General features: G+C 41.0%; 2 protein-coding genes across 2 annotated transcripts in view; one reads left to right on the top strand and one right to left on the bottom strand.

The window, feature by feature from the left end:
* Positions 1–38: 38 nt before the first annotated feature.
* Positions 39–1,652, top strand: LOC109875506 (zinc finger protein 2 homolog; the record flags this gene model as incomplete). The annotated part of the gene is made up of 1 exon (XM_031798790.1): positions 39–1,652. A coding segment is annotated over one exon (1,059 nt), but the record flags the coding sequence as incomplete, so codon positions are not given.
* Positions 1,653–8,496: 6,844 nt separating this feature from the next.
* The window catches only part of LOC109875505 (zinc finger protein 664-like), a 32,454-nt gene continuing 21,393 nt past the window's right edge, over positions 8,497–19,557 (bottom strand). The window contains exon 3 of the mRNA XM_031799109.1: positions 8,497–11,907. Coding sequence (XP_031654969.1) covers positions 10,757–11,907 — 1,151 coding nt within the window. The 3' untranslated portion in view covers positions 8,497–10,756. The remainder of the gene's footprint in view (positions 11,908–19,557) is intronic.

Here is a 19,557-nt window from a genome sequence, read left to right as displayed (position 1 = left end):
CTGAAGAGGCAGAGAAGAGTCTCTCCAGATCAAAACACCTCAAGAAACACCTGCAGAGATCCACAGGGAAGAGAACTCACTGCTGCTCTGACTGTGGGAAGAGATTTACCTTATCAGGCATTACAATTCATCAGAGAACACACACAGGAGAAAAACCTTATAGCTGTGGTCAATGTGGGAAGAGTTTTAGTCAATCTGGAGATCTGACAGTGCACCAGAGAATACACACAGGAGAGAAACCTTATAGCTGTGATCAATGTGGGAAGAGTTTTAGTCAATCTGGAGATCTGACAGTGCACCAGAGAATACACACAGGAGAGAAACCTTATAGCTGTGATCAATGTGGGAAGAGTTTTAGTCAATCTGGAGATCTGACAGTGCACCAGAGAATACACACAGGAGAGAAACCTTATAGCTGTGATCAATGTGGGAGGAGTTTTGTTCAAGCAAGCCATCTGACAGTGCACCAGAGAATACACACAGGAGAGAAACCTTATAGCTGTGATAAATGTGGGAAGAGTTTTAGTCAATCTGGAGATCTGACAGTGCACCAGAGAATACACACAGGAAAGAAACCCTTTATTTGTGGTCAATGTGGGAAGAGTTTTGTTCGATCTGACCAGCTGACATTACACCACAGAACACACACAGGAGAGAAACATTTTAGCTGTGGTCAATGTGGGAGAAGTTTTACTACATTTAGCTATCTGACAGTACACCAGAGAAAACACACAGGAGAGAAACCTTATAGCTGTGATCAATGTGGGAGGAGTTTTACTTCATCTAGCTATCTGACAGTACACCAGAAAAAACACACAGGAGAGAAACCTTTTAGCTGTGGTCAATGCGAGAGGAGTTTTACTACATCTAGCTATCTGACAGTACACCAGAGAAAACACACAGGAGAGAAACCTTATAGCTGTGATCAATGTGGGAGGAGTTTTACTACATCTAGCAATCTGACAGTACACCAGAGAAAACACACAGGAGAGAAACCTTATAGCTGTGATCAATGTGGGAAGAGATTTGCTACATCTGGCCACCTAACTCAACACCAGAGAATACACACAGGAGGGAAACCTTATAGCTGTGGTTAATGTGGGAAGAGTTTTTCAGCATCTAGCAATCTGACTATACACCAGAGAACACACACAGGAGAGAAAACTCATAGCTGTGACCAGAGATAATCTTAAGGAGTTGTTTCATGATTTCATGTCACAATGTAGAATGTTTTAACATTGTAGTAGGAGTATTTTAATGATTTCACAATGTAGAAGCCTAAACGTTTGCCCCCTTATGAATTGATTTCAACATGGATATTAGCCTCGGGGAAAATCCAGGCTCTGAAATGGAAGAGTACTATTTATGTAATTTAACAAAAATGGACAAAGAAAAAAAGTTCAAATCAAATGTATTTATATAGCCCTTCTTACATCAGCTGATATCTCAAAGTGCTGTACAGAAACCCAGCCTAAAACCCCAAACAGCAAGCAATGCAGGTGTAGAAGCACGGTGGCTAGGAAAAACACCAAAACCTAAGAAGAACCCTATAGCGGAACCAGGCTATGAGGGGTGGCCCGTCCTCTTCTGGCTGTGCCGGGTGCAGATTAAAACAACATGGCCAAGATGTTCAGATGTTCATAAATGACCAGCATGGTGAAATAATAATAATCACAGTAGTTGTCAAGGGTGCAACAGGTCAGCACATCAGGAGTAAATGTCAGTCGGCTTTTCATAGCCAATCATTAAGAGGATCTCAACCGCTCCTGCTGTCTCTAGAGAGTTGAAAACAGCAGGTCAGGGACAGGTAGCACGTCCGGTGAACAGGTCATGGTTCCATAGCCGCAGGCAGAACAGTTAACTGGAGCAGCAGCACGGCCAGATGGACTGGGGACAGCAAGGACTCATCATGTCAGATAGTCCTGAGGCATGGTCCTAGGGCTCAAGTCCCTCAGAGAGAGAGAAAGAAAGAGAGAATTAGAGAGAGCATATTTAATTTCACACAGGACACTGGATAAGACAGGAGAAGTACTCCAGATATATAAAACTGACCCGAGCCCCCCAACACAAACTACTGCAGCATAAATACTGGAGGCTGAGACAGGAGGGGTCAGGAGACACTGTGGCCCCATCTGATGATACTCCTAGACGGGGCCAAACAGGAAGGATATAACCCCACCCACTTTGCCAAAGCACAGCCCCCCACCACTAGAGAGATATTTTCAACCACCAACTTACCATCCTGAGACAAGGCCGAGTATAGCCCACAAAGATCTCCGCCACGGCACAACCCAAGGGGGGGCGCCAACCCAGACAGGGAGATCACGTCAGTGACTCAACTCACTCAAGTGACGCACCGCTCCTAGGGATGGCATGAAAGAACACCAGTAAGCCAGTGGCTCAGCCCCTGTAATAGGGTTAGAGGCAGGGAATCCCAGTGGAGAGAGGGGAAGGGCGGTTCGTTGCTCCAGAGCCTTTCCGTTCACCTTCACACTCCTGGGCCAGACTACACTCAATCACATGACCTGAAGAGATGAGTCTTCAGTAAAGACTTAAAGGTTGAGACAGAGTCTGCGTTTCACATGGGTAGGCAGACCATTCCATTAAAATGGAGATCTATAGGAGAAAGCCCTGCCTCCAGCTGTTTGCTTAGAAATTCTAGGGACAATTAGGAGTTGTTACACTTACCACATTGGTGACCCACTTGAATCAAAATGCAACACTTCAAAATGTGGTGAGCTATTTTCTACAAATTGTCCTCTAACCAGGGATGTACACATTACTCCCATATTCCATGTGGTTTTTGAGCTGTTAGTTTTAACAGGACGTGCAATCTCATCTCTCTCCTCTTGCACAAATGATTTTAGCATGATAAATACGTGTTGCATTCCACTGTTTAGCGACCCCTAAATTTAAACGCATCACTCAAATGTAGCTGGCTGTCTTCTGCAGGTTGTCCTCTAACCAGTGAGGTAAAATATATCTCCCATTTCCATGTGGGGTTTTTTTGTGTCAGTTTCAACAACACGTACAACCGAAGTTCCCCCCTAATCGACATCAGTGAATTATTGCTACTGTCAAAACAGCTTTTTTGGTGCTTGTGCAGTTTATAAGGAGCTTGTTTTAAAAATACAAGTAATACGATTATTGTGGCAGATGTTTTTGTGTATAGCACATGTTACGTTTTCAATTTATCCCAAACTGTTCCTGCATATTGGTTATTGATTTGGATACGTTAAAACTGTGTTTTGACATTGGGCTGTCCCACTTAGCAAAATGCCATTGAAAAGATGTTGAAAGTATGACTATGCAATCAAATATTTCGATTCATGTAACATTTAGTAGTGATATTTATTCATGCAACCAACTGACCATTTTTTGGTACAATTATATTGACATTGTTGCCCAGTTTTTAGAATATCAGGGTTAATTCTTACGTGCCAAACCAAATGTACTAGAGCATGACATTGGGGACTGGGCCCAGAGCCAACAACATGCCTATTGAGTAAACCCTGAAAAGAGAGAGAAGCTCCGCAGTGAGGTGAAAAGTTACTAGGATATCGCAGGAGTTTCCTCATGAAATCAGACATGTCTGCGGTAAGGAAAATTTGGTTGCTGATTATCTCTGGGGTCAAAAAGATTTGTGTTTTGCGTTCATCCAGTGTGTTTATTTGGAGTTTTATCTCTTTTTTTTCTGTATTGAAACTGCACTGTTGGTTAGGGGATTGTAAGGAAGCATTTCACTGTCGTATTCGGCGCATGTGACTAATACAATTTGATTTGAGTTTTGTTTGGGCTCGTTCCAAGGGGAAGAGAGTTCTAGAAGCTAGTGAGTTTTAGGAAGACGAGAGTTCTAGAAGCTAGTGGGTTTTAGGATTCTATAGAAAGAAAAGGAGAAAAAAATAATATGATTGTTTATTATTATTTAGGAATAGTTTTTCTTTCTTGTTTTTAATTGTTGACAGCCAGTAGACGCCATGTTTATATTGGTGAAGCATTGTCGTTTATTATAATGTCAACTGGAAGTTGTTTTCTGTTGGTGGTGAGGAAACTTGTCCAACAAAAATATAGCATATAAGGTGTTCCAGGCTTTGGTTTTTCCATTTATGCATTGAGGTTGGACTTTCGCGTGTCTTGCTCGTTGGCACGTCTAGCTCGTTAGCACGTAGGACGCACTGATCGGTGTCACCTCGTTAGTCGGTATGTGTTACACCTGTGCTGGCTTGTCCATCGCGTTAGTGGGAAAGTTTTTTACCTGAGCTGGTCCAGGTTCTATTTAAGAGTGTCTGGCCTCTTAATATTTTAATCTATGGTATTTTCTTAGGGTGCTCATTAGTCTTCTGTTTGATATGTACTAAATATTTATGTTTATTTTCATAGTTTTTTTTCCTGTGAAGCCATTGTGTTGCATTCATGTCTGAAATGTGCTTTACAAATAAAGCTTGATTTGATTTCAACAAATGAACCCAATCAACAGACTCCTGGTCCCTCTTAGTGTGAAAGGATTCAACTAACTGAAACAAACAAATGGATCAAACAGATCAATCCCACTTTTCAAGCCTGCTGAAGGCGTGGTGGAGTGGTAAACACCACCCCTGGCACTACCAAGGGCTTGAGGTGGTCTCCCACAGCTCTGCTTATGTCATGTTCTGTGGCCTTGCCGTTCCATTTCTTGACTGCCCCTGCAACACAGAAAGAAACACATTTAGTCATATTATATAAAACACTCAAAGTAATGGATATGGAGCATATATGGCCTCCGTAACACCTGACACCTAAATGTGACTTATTTTATCAGATCTCTCCAAGCTGCATTGGGTTCAGATCTACCAGGATGGGCCTTTGACATAGTCTAGACACAGTCAGGCCACCAAATATGCATAAGCATATAAGCATGTAAAGAGATGTGGGGTAAAGTACATTCTACACAAATTACCTTCATAATATCAAAGAACAAATGTGTGTGCCTGAGGGGAAAATAACTTTCATTTAGCCAAAAGGGGTGAGATATTACACCAATAGCAGTGGACAATTTGCACTAATGTAAATAAACATGGATGATGGAACATATTCCCTTTTGCTGAGATGAACTGCTAATGGGACATACATATTTACCATGTGTGACCTCTCACCTCTCTGGCTGTAGAAGTGTTCTTCCTAACCAGTCCCTCAACAGCTCTGACTGAGCTCCACCCTCACTGTGTCTTCAGAGGAGAGGAAGGCTGAGGAGGGATGGAAGGATCAGTCAATAAAGTGTAGAGCTGCTGTCTGACAAAATCACAATTTTAGTAGTTCATTAAAGTAATTAAGGCTTAATGACTGCTGAATACCAACTATCAATTACTTAGATCATTTATTTTCAGGTAGAGATACATCCTTGGGACGTCCCTAGCCCGTTGAAGTTGACATTTAAAATGGCTAAGGTTAGGGTTTAGGGTAGGGATGTCCCAAGTATCCCAGACAGCATTGAACATTGTGCATTCTTCTGTCTCTTTTACATAGCAGGTGATGGGTTCTGAACTTGAAAATATTAAATATCCTTATTATGTGAAATTGAATGAAACAAGAATGTATTTTGATTCTAATATGATGTACAATATTCCATGATGTTTCTATATGATAACAATATATTTAATATGATGGACAACATTCCATGATGTTTCTATATGATAACAAGAGTAATATATTTAATATGCCATATACTATTTTTTAAGTTTCACTAACTAATTTTAATTAACTTAATCATTATGGTTCAACATCTCCCCTCATACTGTATTGGAGCAGCAGCAGCTGACTTGATCGTTGATGCTAATCATCATGTTTGAATCTGAGAGTAAATAGAGCCGACTACAACTCTAAAAATGAAGGGTTCCACAGGAGTTGTTCTCAGATCCCCTAAGAACCGTAGTGTTCTTGGTCAATGAAAAACAGCCCCAAAAGGTTCTTCAAAGAACTTGTTAGAAGGTGGGGTCACCGACGAACCTCTGTTGTTGCTGGACTTCTTCCGGGAACTTCGCAATTACAACTGAAAACGATGGTGTTAAGTTGGGTTGATGTTTGGTACTGAATATCTCTCGAAATAATTTATATATAATAAAACATACTAAAAATGAATAACGAAGACAATGATGGTTTTCTGTAAATATTAGAAAGCCGGGTTTGACCGTCGGCGTTGTATGAGCTACAGTACAGTACCGTTATCTAGCTAGATAACGTTATGTCCTAACTAGGCACAACTATGTTTGGATTATTTCCCTCAACTATATTATTTACCATATATTGTATATCGTTTCCATAAAGCCAACATGGCTTTACACTTCATTAACGTAAGTTTCCAATCGAGAGCAGTTCCCACTTTTGTGATAATGAACTAGCTAACGTTAACTAACTAAGGACGGTGACCTGTCCAGACGAGATGTTACAACGAACTGAATCGTCAATGGAGGTCTTCCTCTTTATATAGCCTGCTACAGCATGCAATACTATTAACTCACAAGGGGACATAACGTTACATGTACAATACTATCCCATTTTGGAAACGTTACATGTGAAATACTATCCCATTTTGGAAACGTTACAAGGACAGTACTATCCCATTTTGTAATCGTTACAAGGACAATACTATCCCATTTTGGAAACGTTACAAGGACAATAGTATCCCATTTTGGAAACGTTACAAGGACAATACTATCCCATTTTGGAAACGTTACATGTCTGCGCCCCTGTGGAGGGAAATTAAATACATAATGGTATTAATACAGTGTCTAGACAACCTCTTTTGTATAAATGCCCTTTAGAATCCAAACACAGTATTGCCACGCAGCAAAATGTTGCTTATAATCATTCAAGTCAGCCTGATAAAATATTGAACAATTTGTGTACAAAGATATCTTGAAATGTGATATTAGGCCTGTATGGCAGTACAGTATTGGCTAGTGCTTTCTCCAATATGTTCTTCTATTTTACATTCAATTGTATATTGATGCCATTTATCTTTCAATATATCTTTTAATGCTTGTAAGACATTCTTTGACACATTTTCTCTTCCTTTGATATTCTTATAGGACAGAACATGGACACAATGCAATTGGGATCAAGAAGGTACAGATCTGTTGTAGGACAGCTGCATTTGAAGTGTACATTTAACTTTCATAGCAGTCAATACAAACTGAAATCTATTAGCATCCAAATGCGTGCAAATGATCTTTTCAGATCTTCTCAGAAATGAATCAAGTCCATGGAATGGATATAGACAAAAAGAGAATTGAAGGACTATCAGAGGTAGAGAGGCGAGGCAGGGGTGAGGACATCATCCTGCTATTTTGACTGTCCTTGAAGGACAATACAGAATAGGGATTTGCTCTTATTCCTTCCCTCTCTCTAATGTATTTTGTAATAAAATTAGCAAGTGTAGTAAGATCATTGCTTTACTTTACTTGGACTGGAGACCGCAGCAGTGATCCTGCTCTTGCCCTACCTCTTCAATGAGGACCCGAGTGGCCTTTATGTCCGTGACAAGGTATGCCTCTGCACCAATCATATGTTTCTTCATAAACATAAGTGTGCATGCTTATATAAAACTACAGCTGAACATTTGTTATGTTCTTTGTTAATTGTATGTGTATTAATCTTTTCTTACTTTTGTTGACACAGATTTCACCGCTCTTCACTCCTTTACTGCACATCGGTGGAAATCCATTTCACCATGAGAGTGAAATCCCGCTGGCCTTTGATGGGGAGAACATCCACGCCCTTGAGGACGTCCCCATGGGACTCTGCTAGGGGTGTATTTTTTATTTTCTATTAATTTTCCCCAAAATCTTAGAAAAACACATGTTGTTAAGTTACTGTGTTCTGGGGATAAGAGAAGTTGGGTGAAGTTACCAGGGCCGGTCATAAAGATGGCAAACTTCCTAACATAAGTGAATATGATATACACACTAAAGCTGAAATATCTGTATTTAGCATCAAGTCTACAATATTGTTAGTTTACCTATGATTCGTTTTTATTGTACATCATTGTTAAAAAATGTTTGAATGTCATGAAAAGCACTAAACAAAGTAAATGTATTATTTATTATGGTCTGACTTGTCTGCAGGAATGTTGCAATTTTGTAATGTGTTTTGTTTTGTAAATATTAATTCACATTTGTGGTGCCATTAAAGAATGAATTATTTAAATCAATATTGTTATTAAAATATGTTTTTATAGTGGAGGGGGGGTGGACAGGGAGTAGGAAATGAACCCCAAAAGGTTCTTTGAGGAACCATGATAAGGGGTTCGCTCGCTGCCTCTCAGATCAAAGGTCGGTGCATCTGCTCCATTCCCGAAGTGTGCTCTCCCTGAGATTGCAAGTTTGAGGGATCTCCGTGCACGATTTACCCAGGATGTCAGGAGCAGTCACCAAGTCAGGATTCATATCCCCATTGCCAAATGTGGTGGTTCATTTCTCTAATATCAAATGAGGAGAAACAAACGTATCACACAAGTCAGAGTTATTCTTAAACTAAATCTTTATATACTTAATATGGGAGCAGGGCAATACAACGCACACATATAAAGTGAATCAATTGAGTGCTCTACGATAATGATGGCTGGTCGACGAATCACCCCCAGATGATTTGTTGAGAGCCACGAGACAAAAGTATTTTACAGCCAAGATACACACCTTTCAATCTACATGACAAACAATAGATGTATAGAACGGGTCACAAGGTTAAGACTTGTATGAAATATACTTATAATTCACAGCAGACAGCATCTGCTGTAAAAACAGTCCTCTTTGTGTAGAGACCAGGGTCTGGCCCTGGGGTCATCGCTCCCTGGTACCATATAGAACAGAAACTCATGCTCTGGAATGCGGTCTCTTTAGGTTTTATCACCTAAAATACATTGTAAATCTCCTGTCAGTGTTTTCACCCAGGGGCCCATCCTCAGTAGAACACACAGACACTATAGTTCTAAGAACTCTCTATTCTGTTGCATAAAACAACCATTTGATGCAATAAAAATATTATAACATAATCTTGCAATTTTGCTCTCAATGTCCACTAAAAGTTGACTAGTAACAACAACGGGGACCTAAAAGACACCCACCATGAGACCCACTAAATCTGCCCAAGAAGAGGGAAACAAAAGAAAAACCCACACCAAACTTATAAACAGGAAGCAAACCAAAAAGGTGGATTGACTAAAGGTGTTTACTCTCCACATCTATCAAGACAACTGGAGCACTGGGCCAGACACTCTTAAATAGAACCTGGACCAGCTCAGGTGAAACACATACTGACTAACGAGGTGACACCAATCAGTGTGTCCTACGTGCTAATGAGCTAAAGTTCAACCTCACAACATAAATGGAAAAACCAAAGCCTGTAAAACATTCCCCTTTAAAGACAACAAATATATCCTATATTTTTGATGGACGAGTTTGGTCACCACCAACAGAAAACAACTTTCATTTCACATTACAATCAACTACAATGCTTCACCTTCTACAATATAAACATGGTGTCTGCTGGCTGGCAACAATTGAAGACAGCAAAAAAAATAATAATCGAAATAATAATATACAATAGTATTATTTTTTTCATTTTTTTTATAGAACCCAAAAACTCACTAGCTAATAGAACTCTAGTCCACTTTTTATTTAACTAGGCAAGTCAGTTAAGAACAACTTCTTATCGACAGTGACGGCCTAGGAACAGTGGGTTAACTGGGGGGAGAACAACATATTTTTACCTTATCAGCTCGGGATTCGATCCAGCAACCTTTCGGTTACTGCCAAACGCTCTAACCACTCGGCTACTGAAAGTACGTTGAAAGTAATTTAAAAAATGACCCGAAAATACATATTTTCAACTACAACCGAACAAATATTGGACGTCAGGCATAGTCTTCTTTTCAATTACATTTTGCTAGGTGGGATAGCCCCAAAGTAAAAACACAGTTTTAACGTGTTCAAATCAATAACCAATATGCAGTTTGTGATATATTGAAAACCTAAACATAAAATGTGCTATGTACACAAACATCTGCAACAATAATCACATTACTTTTTTAAACAAGCTCCTTATGAACTGCACAAGCATCAGAAACACTTGTTTTGACAAGTAGCAATAAATCACTGATATCGATTAGGGGGGAAATCAGGTTGTACGTGCTGTTGAAACTAACACAACTAAAAGAACACATTGAAATGGGAGATATCTTTTACCTCACTGATTAGAGGACAACCTGCAGAAGACAGTCAACTACATTTTGGAGTGATGCATTTAAATGTAGGGGTCGTTAAACAAAGGAACGCAACACTTATTTGTCATCACTCAACGATATCATGTTGAAATCAATTGTGCCGAGAGGGAGATGAGGTTGCACGTCCTGTCAAAACTAACAGCTCAAAAACCACACGGAATCAGAGAATAATGTGTACATCACTGGTTAGAGGACAACTTGTAGAAAACAGCTAGCTACATTTTGAAGTGTTGCATTTTGATTCAAGTGGGTCACCAACACAGGAAGTGTAACACAGCTCTTTTTGTGTTAGTCACTTTTTGTTAAATCACATAAATTGTACTCTTTCAATTCAGAGCCTGGATTTTCCCAAGGCTAATATCCATATCATGGTGAAATCAATAGAACAGGGGGCAAACGTTTAGGATTCTACATTGTGAAATACCTTAAAATACTCCAAATACAATGTTAAAAACATTCTACATTGTGAAATTATTTCATTGAAATCATGAAACAACTCCTTCATGTATTTTCTGATGAGTTCTCTCCTGTGTGTGTTCTCTGGTGTAGAGTCAGATGGCAAGATTGACGAAAACTCTTCCCACATTGAACACAACTGTAAGGTTTCTCTCCTGTGTGTGTTCTCTGGTGCAATATCAGGCTGTTTAGCTGAGTAAAGCTCTTCCCACATTGATTACAGCTATACGGTTTCTCTCCAGTGTGTGTTCTCTGGTGTAGAGTCAGATGGCAAGATTGACTAAAACTCTTCCCACATTGAACACAGCTGTAAGATTTCTCTCCTGTGTGTGTTCTCTGGTGTAGAGTCAGAGTGCTAGATGCAGCAAAACTCTTCCCACATTGAACACAGCTGTAAGGCTTCTCTCCTGTGTGTGTTCTCTGGTGTTGAGTCAGAGTGCTAGATGCAGCAAAAGTCTTCCCACATTGACCACAGGTATAAGGTTTCTCTCCTGTATGTGCTCTCTGGTGTAGAGTTAGATTGCCAGATGTAGTACATCTCTTCCCACATTGATCACAGCAGTAAGGTTTCTCTCCTGTGTGTGTTCTCTGATGCACTGTCAGAGAGCCAGATCGACCAAAATTCTTCCCACATTGAACACAGATATAAGGTTTCTCTCCTGTGTGTGTTCTCTGGTGCACTGTGAGCTCTCCAGATTGACCAAAACTCTTACCACATTGACCACAGCTATAAGGTTTCTCTCCTGTGTGTGTTCTCTGGTGTATAGTTAGATGGCCAGATGTAGTGCATCTCTTCCCACAAAGACCACAGCTGAAAGGGTTCTCTCCTGTGTGTGTTCTCTGGTGCACTGTCAGAGAGCCAGATCCACCAAAACTCTTCCCACATTGAACACAGCTATACGATTTCTCTCCTGTGTGTGTTCTCTGGTGTACAGTCAGAGAGCCAGATCCACCAAAACTTTTCCCACATTGAACACAGCTATACGATTTCTCTCCTTTGTGTGTTCTCTGGTGCATTTTAATGCCTGATGACGTGAATCTCTTCCCACAGTCAGAGCAGCAATGAGTTCTCCTCCCTGTGGATCTATGCAGGTGTTTATGGAGGTGTTCTGATCTGGAGAGACTCTTCTCTGCCTCTTCAGCATCATAAGGTTGTTGAGGCTTCCCAGAGGATCCACGATAGTCCCGTCTCTCTCCTGTGTGAACAACAAAGTCAGACAGATGATTAAAGGCCCACAACAGCAGTAATCCCCTGTAAAAGTTGATGCCAACAGCGTAGCCATGATGTTATACAACGATTGTAATGTCTGTAATGAATGTTACAATTATTTGACAATTGTCTTAAAATGAGCAAGAATAGTCATATGTTGTCTTGTTTTCACATTAGTAGTAACATCGATGATTGTAGGATAGAAATAAGATATTCATGTTGTTGAAACCCTAAACAGTGTGCCAGACAACTTTTGGCCTCCAATATAGGCCCCTTTCTGTGTTTGCTAAAATTGGGGCACGAGGGCAATTTGATTGCAGGAACTCCTCCCTGCTAATGAGGAAACTGATAGTTATGGATGTACGATATCTGCTTGGAGCAAAAATGGCGAATAAAGATTTTAGTTTTTCACAATGTATTCTGAATGTGAATGGGGGTAAACTCAGGGGAGTAACCTCCATTTCCAGGTTGCTTATGAGTGCATTTCACACTACTTTGGATTATAATTGTAAGGCTCGTTTGAATGTCCTGTTTAATGTGTTTGCTACAGTATTATGAATTATGTGTAATTATTAACCTGTCTATGACACAGGTTCTGCTAAAGAAACCCCCCCCAACATTCCGCTGAAAAGGCAGCGCGGGATATTCAAAAATATTTTTTCAAAATATTTATCTTTCACACATTAACAAGTCCAATACAGCAAATGAAAGAAACATCTTGTTAATCTACCCATCGGGTCTGATTTTTAAAATGGTTTACAGCGAAAACACAACATATATTTATGTTAGATCACCACCAAATCCCAAAAAAATACAGCCATTTTTCCCAGCCAAAGATAGTCACAAAAGCAGAATTAGATCAAATTAAATCCCTAATCTTTGATAATCTTCATTAGATGACACTCATATGACATCATGTTACACAATACATTTGTTTTGTTCGATAATATGCATATTTATATCCACAAATCTCAGTTTACATTGGCGCCATGTTCAGAAATGCCTCCAAAATATCCAGAGTAATTACAGAGAGCCACGTCAAATAACAGAAATACTCATCATAAACTTTGACGAAAGATATGTTTTACATATAATTAAAGATACACTGGTTCTTAATGCAACCGCTGTGTCAGATTTTTTTTAAACGTTACGAAAAAAGCATACCATGCAATAATCTGAGACGGCGCTCAGACGTAAATATATTTCTCCGCCAAGTTGGAGTCAACAGAAATACGAAATTACATCATAAATATTCCCTTACCTTTGATGATCCTTCATCAGAATGCAGTGCAAGGTATCCTAGTTCCACAATAAATCGTTGTTTTGTTCCATAATGTCCATTACTAGTGGCCAATTAGCTACTTCAGCTAGCACGTTTAGTTCACATGTCCAAAAGCTGGCGCTGGTCCAGGCGAACTCGGACGAAAACTTCAAAAATATATATTCCAGGTCGAATAAACTGGTCAAACTAAGTAATCAATGAGTTGAAAATCAACCAGCCCCAGAATTTCCACTTCCTGTTTGGAAGTTTGCCTGCCCTATGAGTTCTGTTACACTCACAGACATAATTCAAACAGTTTTAGAAACTTCAGAGTGTTTTCTATCCAATAGTAATAATAATATGCATATATTAGCATCTGGGACAGAGTAGGAGGCAGTTCACTATGGGCACGCAATTCATCCAAAGTGAAAATGCTCCCCTATCCCTAAAAGTTTAAAGTACTGGGTTAATGACAGTATCCATTTGGGGGATGTCAATAAAGTTAAGATTTTATTTTGTATTTCACACTTATTTAACCAGGTAGGCCAGTCAAGAACAAGTTCTCATTTACAAAGCAGTGCGACAAAAAAAAAAGTGGGATAAATAAACGTACAGTCAATAAAACAATAGGAAATCAATATACAGTGTGCAAATGGAGTAAGGAGGAAAGGCAATAAATAGGCCATAGTAGTGAAGTAATTACAATTTGGCAAATTAACACTGGAGTGATAGATATGCAGATGATGATGTGCAAGTAGAAATACTGGGGTGCAAAAACAATAAAAACATGGGGATGAGGTAGGCAGTTGGATGGGCTATTTACAGATGGGCTGTGTACAGCTGCAGCGATCCACTGCTCAGATAGCTGATGCTTAAAGTTAGTGAGGGATTTATGAGTCTACAACTTCAGCGATTTTTGCAATTCGTTCCAGTCATTGGCAGCAGAGAGCTGGAAGGAAAGGCGGCCAAAGTAGGTGTTGGCTTTGGGGATGACCAGTGAGATATACCTCCTGAAGCTTGTGCTATGGGTGGGTGTTGCTACGGTGACCAGAGTTATGGCGGCCTAGCAAAGACTTATAAATGACCTGGAGCCAGTGGGTTTGGCGACGAATATGTAGCGAGGGCCAGCCGACGAGAGCATACAGGTCGCAGTGGTATATGGGGCTTTAGTGACAAAACCGATGGCACTGTGATAGACTGCATCCAGTTTATTGAGTAGAGTGTTGGAGGCTATTTTGAATGACATCACCGAAGTCAAGGATCGGTAGGATAGTCAGTTTTACGGGGGTATGTTTGGCAGCGTGAGGAGCGTGAGGAGGCTAGATTTAATTTTGGGTTGGAGATGCTTAATATGAGTCTGGAAGGAGAGTTTACAGTCTAACCAGACACTTAGAATATGTGGACAACAACAAATACCTAAGTCAGAATCGTCCAGAGTAGTGGATGCTAGTCATGCGGCTGGTGCAGGCAAGATCGGTTGAAGAGCATGCATTTAATTTTACTAGCGTTTAAGAGCAGTTGGTGGCAACAGAAGGAGTTTGGTATTGCATTGAATGGCATTGAAGCTCGTTTGGAGGTTTGTTAACACGCTGTCCAAAGAAGGTCCAGATGTATACAGAATGGTGTCGTCTGCGTAGAGGTGGATCAAGTAATCACCCGCAGCAAGAGCAACATCATTGATGTATACAGTGAGTGAAGGAGGCTTTGTTGCGAAATAGGAAGCCGATTCTAGATTTAATTTTGGATTGGAGATGCTTAATATGAGTCTGGAAGGAGAGTTTACAGTCTAACCAGATACCTAGGTATTTGTAGTTGTCCACATATTCTAAGTCAGAACCGTCCAGGGTAGTGAGGCGGGCGGGTGCAGGCAGCGATCGGTTGAAGAGCATGCATTTAGTTTTACTGGCGTTTAAGAGCAGTTGGAGGCCACAGAAGGAGTTATATGGCACTGAAGCATGTTTGGAGGTTTGTTAACACAGTGTACAAAGAAGGAACAGAAGTATACAGAATGGTGTCGCCTGCATAGAGGTGGATCAACAAATCACCCACAGCAAGAGCAACATCGTTGGTATATACAGAGAAAAGAGTCGGTCTGAGAATTGAACCCTGTGGTAGAGACTGCCAGAGGTCCGGACAACAGGCCCTCCGATTTGACACACTGAACTCTATCTGAGAAGTAGTTGGTGAACCAGGCGAGTCAGTCATTTGAGAAACCAAGGCTGTTGAGTCTGCCGATAAGAATACGGTGATTGACAGAGTCGAAAGCCTTGGCCAGGTCGATGAAGACTGCTGCACAGTACTGTCTTTTATCGATGGCGGTTATGATACCATTTAGTACCTTGAGTGTGGCTGAAGTGCACCTATGACCAGCTCGGAAACCGGATTGCACAGCGGAGAAGGTACAGTGAGATTCAAAATGGTCAGTGATCTGTTTGTTAACTTGTCTTTCGAATACTTTAGAAAGGCAGGGCAGGATGGATATAGGTATGTAACAGTTTGGGTCTAGAGTGTCACCCCCTTTGAAGAGGGGGATGACCGCGGAAGCGTTCCAATCTTTAGGAATCTCGAACGAGACAAAAGAGAGGTTGAACAGACTAGTAATAGGGGTTGCCACAATGGCGGTGGATAATTTTAGAAAGAGAGGGTCCAGAGGGTCTAGCCCAACTTATTTGTACGGGTCCAGCTTTTGCAACTCTTCCAGAAGGAGAAGGTTTTTGGAGTTAGAGCTACAGGATGCAAATTTCTGTTTGAAAAAGCTAGCCTTTGCTTTCCTAACTGACTGTGTGTATTGGTTCCTGACTTCTCTGAAAAGTTGCATATCGCGGGGGTTATTCGATGCTAGTGCAGTACGCCACAGGATGTTTTTGTACTGGTCGAGGGCAGTCAGGTCTGGAGTGAACCAAGGGCTATATCTGTTCTTAGTTACACATTTCGTGAAAGGGGCATGCTTATTTAAGGTGGTGAGGAAATTACTTTTATAGAACAACCAGGCATCCTCTATTGACGGGATGAGGTCAATATCCTTATGCTTGCAGAAGTGTTTTAGGGAGCGTTTGACAGTGATGAGGGGTGGTCATTAGACCACCCCTCGGATGCAGGCAATGAGGCAGTGATCGCAGAGATCCTGATTGAAAACAGCAGAGGTGTATTTGGAGGGCAAGTTGGTCAGGATAATATCTATGAGGGTGCCCATGTTTACGGATCTAGGGTTGTACCTTGTGGGTTCCTTGATAATGTGTGTGAGATTGAGGGCATCTAGCTTGGATTGTAGGACGGCCGGGGTGTTAATCATATCCCAGTTTAGGTCACCTAACAGAACGAACTCTAAAGATAGATGGGGGGGCAATCAATTCACATATGGTGTCCAGGGCACAGCTGGGAGCCGAGGGGGGTCTGTAACAGGCAGCAACAGAGAGAGACTTATTTCTGGAGAGATTAATATTTAAAATTAGAAGCTCAAACTGTTTGGGTTTAGACCTGGAAAGTATGACAGAACTTTGTAGGTCATCTCTGCAGTAGATTGCAACTCCTCTCATTTTGACGGTTGTAGTTGGGGATGGAAACTTCAGAATTTTTGGTGGCCTTCCAAAGCAAGGATTCAGACACGGCAAGGACACCAAGGTTGGCGGAGTGTGCTAAAGCAGTGAGTAAAACAAACTTAAGGAGGAGGCTTCTGATGTTATTAACATGCATGAAACCAAGACGCCTGGGGACACACAGGGCCTGGGTTAACCTCTACATCACCAGAGGAACAGAGGAGTAGGATGAGGGTATGGCTAAAGGCTATCAGAACTGGTTGTCTAGTGCATTGAGAACAGAAAGTAAAAGGAGCAGATGTCTGGGCGTGGTAGGATAGATTCAAGACATAATGTAGAGACAGGGGTATGGTAGAGTGTGGATACAGTAGAGGTAAACCTAGACATTGAGTGACGATAAGAGAGGTTGCATCTCTGGAGGCACCAGTAATGCTAGGTGAGGTCACTGCATGTGTGGGAGTTGGGACAAATGAGTTCTCTGAGGCATGTTGAGTGGGACTTGGGGCTCTGCAGTAAAATAAAACAATGATAACAACCCTAAACAACAGTATACAAGGAATATTGACATTAGTCAGACATAAAGCGAGGCATAAAGCAATCGCAGGTGTTGATTGGGAGAGCTAGCTAAGACAACAACGGGTAAGACAACAGTTAATCAGCTAAGACAACAACAGGTAAAATGGAGATGAATGGGCAGAGAGGGTCAGTTAACTACACACAGGGCCTGAGTTCGAGGCTGGGACCGACAGATAAACAAAATGGAGTACCGTGATTAATGAACAGTCCAGCAGGCATCAGCTACGTAGCCAAGTGATCATAGGGTCCAGTGAACAGCAAAATATGAACCAGGGAAGCCTATATGGTAGTCTTTACTACGCTGGCCGGGAGATGCGCCTGGCTCGATAACTGGTGCAAGCTTCGGGACAAGGGCGTTAGCCACTGTAGCCGAAGGTCCAGAGCTTACGGCAGGAATCCGGTGATGTCGTGGCTTCTAGTAATCTTAGTGAAGAGTCTGGGAGGCATCAGCTGTGTAGCTGAGTGATCATAGGGTCCACTGAGCAGGCCAGGAGATGGGCCTGGCTCAAGGCTAGCTTCAAGGCTGGGCAACTCGGTGGCAGCTAGCTAGCTGTGATTATCCGGTGTAATGGTCCAGAGAAAGGGCGCACACTTAATTATGCATACAGAAGTAGGACTAGTCTACCTGGTCTGCACACAAATGTAGGCCTATAAATGTGCCCGTTTGGGGATGTCTGGTAGTATTTCTGATTGTCTTAACGCACCACCACTAATGAGTTGTGGAGCTTCTCAAAAACATTTTCTTCACCTCAAACAGCAAGTGCTTCTACACCTGCATTGCTTGTGCTGTTTGGGGTTTTAGGCTGAGTTTCTGTACAGCACTTTGAGATATCAGCTGATGTACGAAGGGCTATATAAATAAATGAAATTTGATTTTGAAGTAAACAAAGTATAATCAAAATCAATTGCGTATGACAATATCTCTTCAAAGTATTTTCGTAAAACATTTCCAGCTCAACCTTTCGATAACCACTCGGCATGAAAGGGGAAAAAAGTCATGCTCTGATCCAGTGGAAATGTCATAAAATACCTGATTACTTCTTATCCTTTGCACAAATAGCCGACAGCTGTGTCTGTCCAGAACTCACTGGTGCCGGGAAACTGAGGGCCTAGAATATTTTATACAATGTTGCAAGTTTCGGAGGACCCAGTTGATAGTTGATACAATGTTTCAAGATCGTTGTAGACAGGCCATGTGCAGAAAATGTGATATTTAGGCTATTTTCTACCTGCAGGATGCAATGTTTGTTTTTTTGGCTTTATGTAGGCAATTTTTACATAGTTGGCAATGGCAATAAAAGTTACAAATATAAAAGTATCATTTTAATTTAGATAGAATGTATATTAATCACAGACAATTAATTTGAGATACTATTATAAATTAAATGAAACTGTTCCACGAAAATATGCATATGAAAATCCTTACTGGCACGCGTAGAAATGGTAAGATAACTTGGCACTCCAAATGGAAAAGGTTGCCGACCGCTGGTGTAGCCCACTACAGGAAACTTCAGGAGCATAACGGCAGAATTTCTCCCCTTCTGGTTAGGTTATCTTGATCTCTGGCTCCCTCAAGTTATTTGTGTGTCTTCATTATTTGATCAAACAGCATGCTTAAAACTTCTTATGGCTGCAGGGGCAGTATTGAGTAGCTTGGATGACAGGTGTCCAGAGTAAACGGCCTGCTCCTCAGTCCCAGTTGCTAATATATGCAAATTATTATTGGTATTGGATAGAAAACACTCGGAAGTTTCTAAAACTGTTTGAATGATGTCTGTGAGTATAACAGAACTCATATGGCAGGCAAAAACCTGAGAAGAAATCCAAACAGGAAGTGAGAAATCTCAGGTTGGTCAATTTTCAACCCAGACCCTAATTAATTCACAGTGGGATATGGATGAAGTTGCACTTCCTAGGGCTTCCACTAGATGTCAACCGTCTCTAGAAACTTGAATGAGGCTTCTACTGTGATGTGGGGCTGAATAACAGCTGAATGAGTCAGGTTTCTGGCAGAGAGCCATTTCCTGGTCACGTGCATTTCACATAATAGCGACCTGCGTTCCATTGCTTCTCTACACACAAAGGTTGGAAAGTTATTGAAGATTTATGATAAAAACATGATTCGATACTTCGTTTGAAATGTTTCTGTAATATAAACTTTTTGAAGTTTTTGTCCGACGTTATGCCTGACCTGCACGAGCGTTTGGATATGTGTACCTAACGCACTAACAAAAGTAGCTACTTGGACATAAATAAATAATGG

Source organism: Oncorhynchus kisutch, linkage group LG20, assembly GCF_002021735.2.
Source record: "Oncorhynchus kisutch isolate 150728-3 linkage group LG20, Okis_V2, whole genome shotgun sequence".
NCBI lineage: Eukaryota > Metazoa > Chordata > Actinopteri > Salmoniformes > Salmonidae > Oncorhynchus > Oncorhynchus kisutch.
Note: the sequence above shows the minus strand (reverse complement) of the source record. Positions and strands in the feature narration are given on the sequence as shown.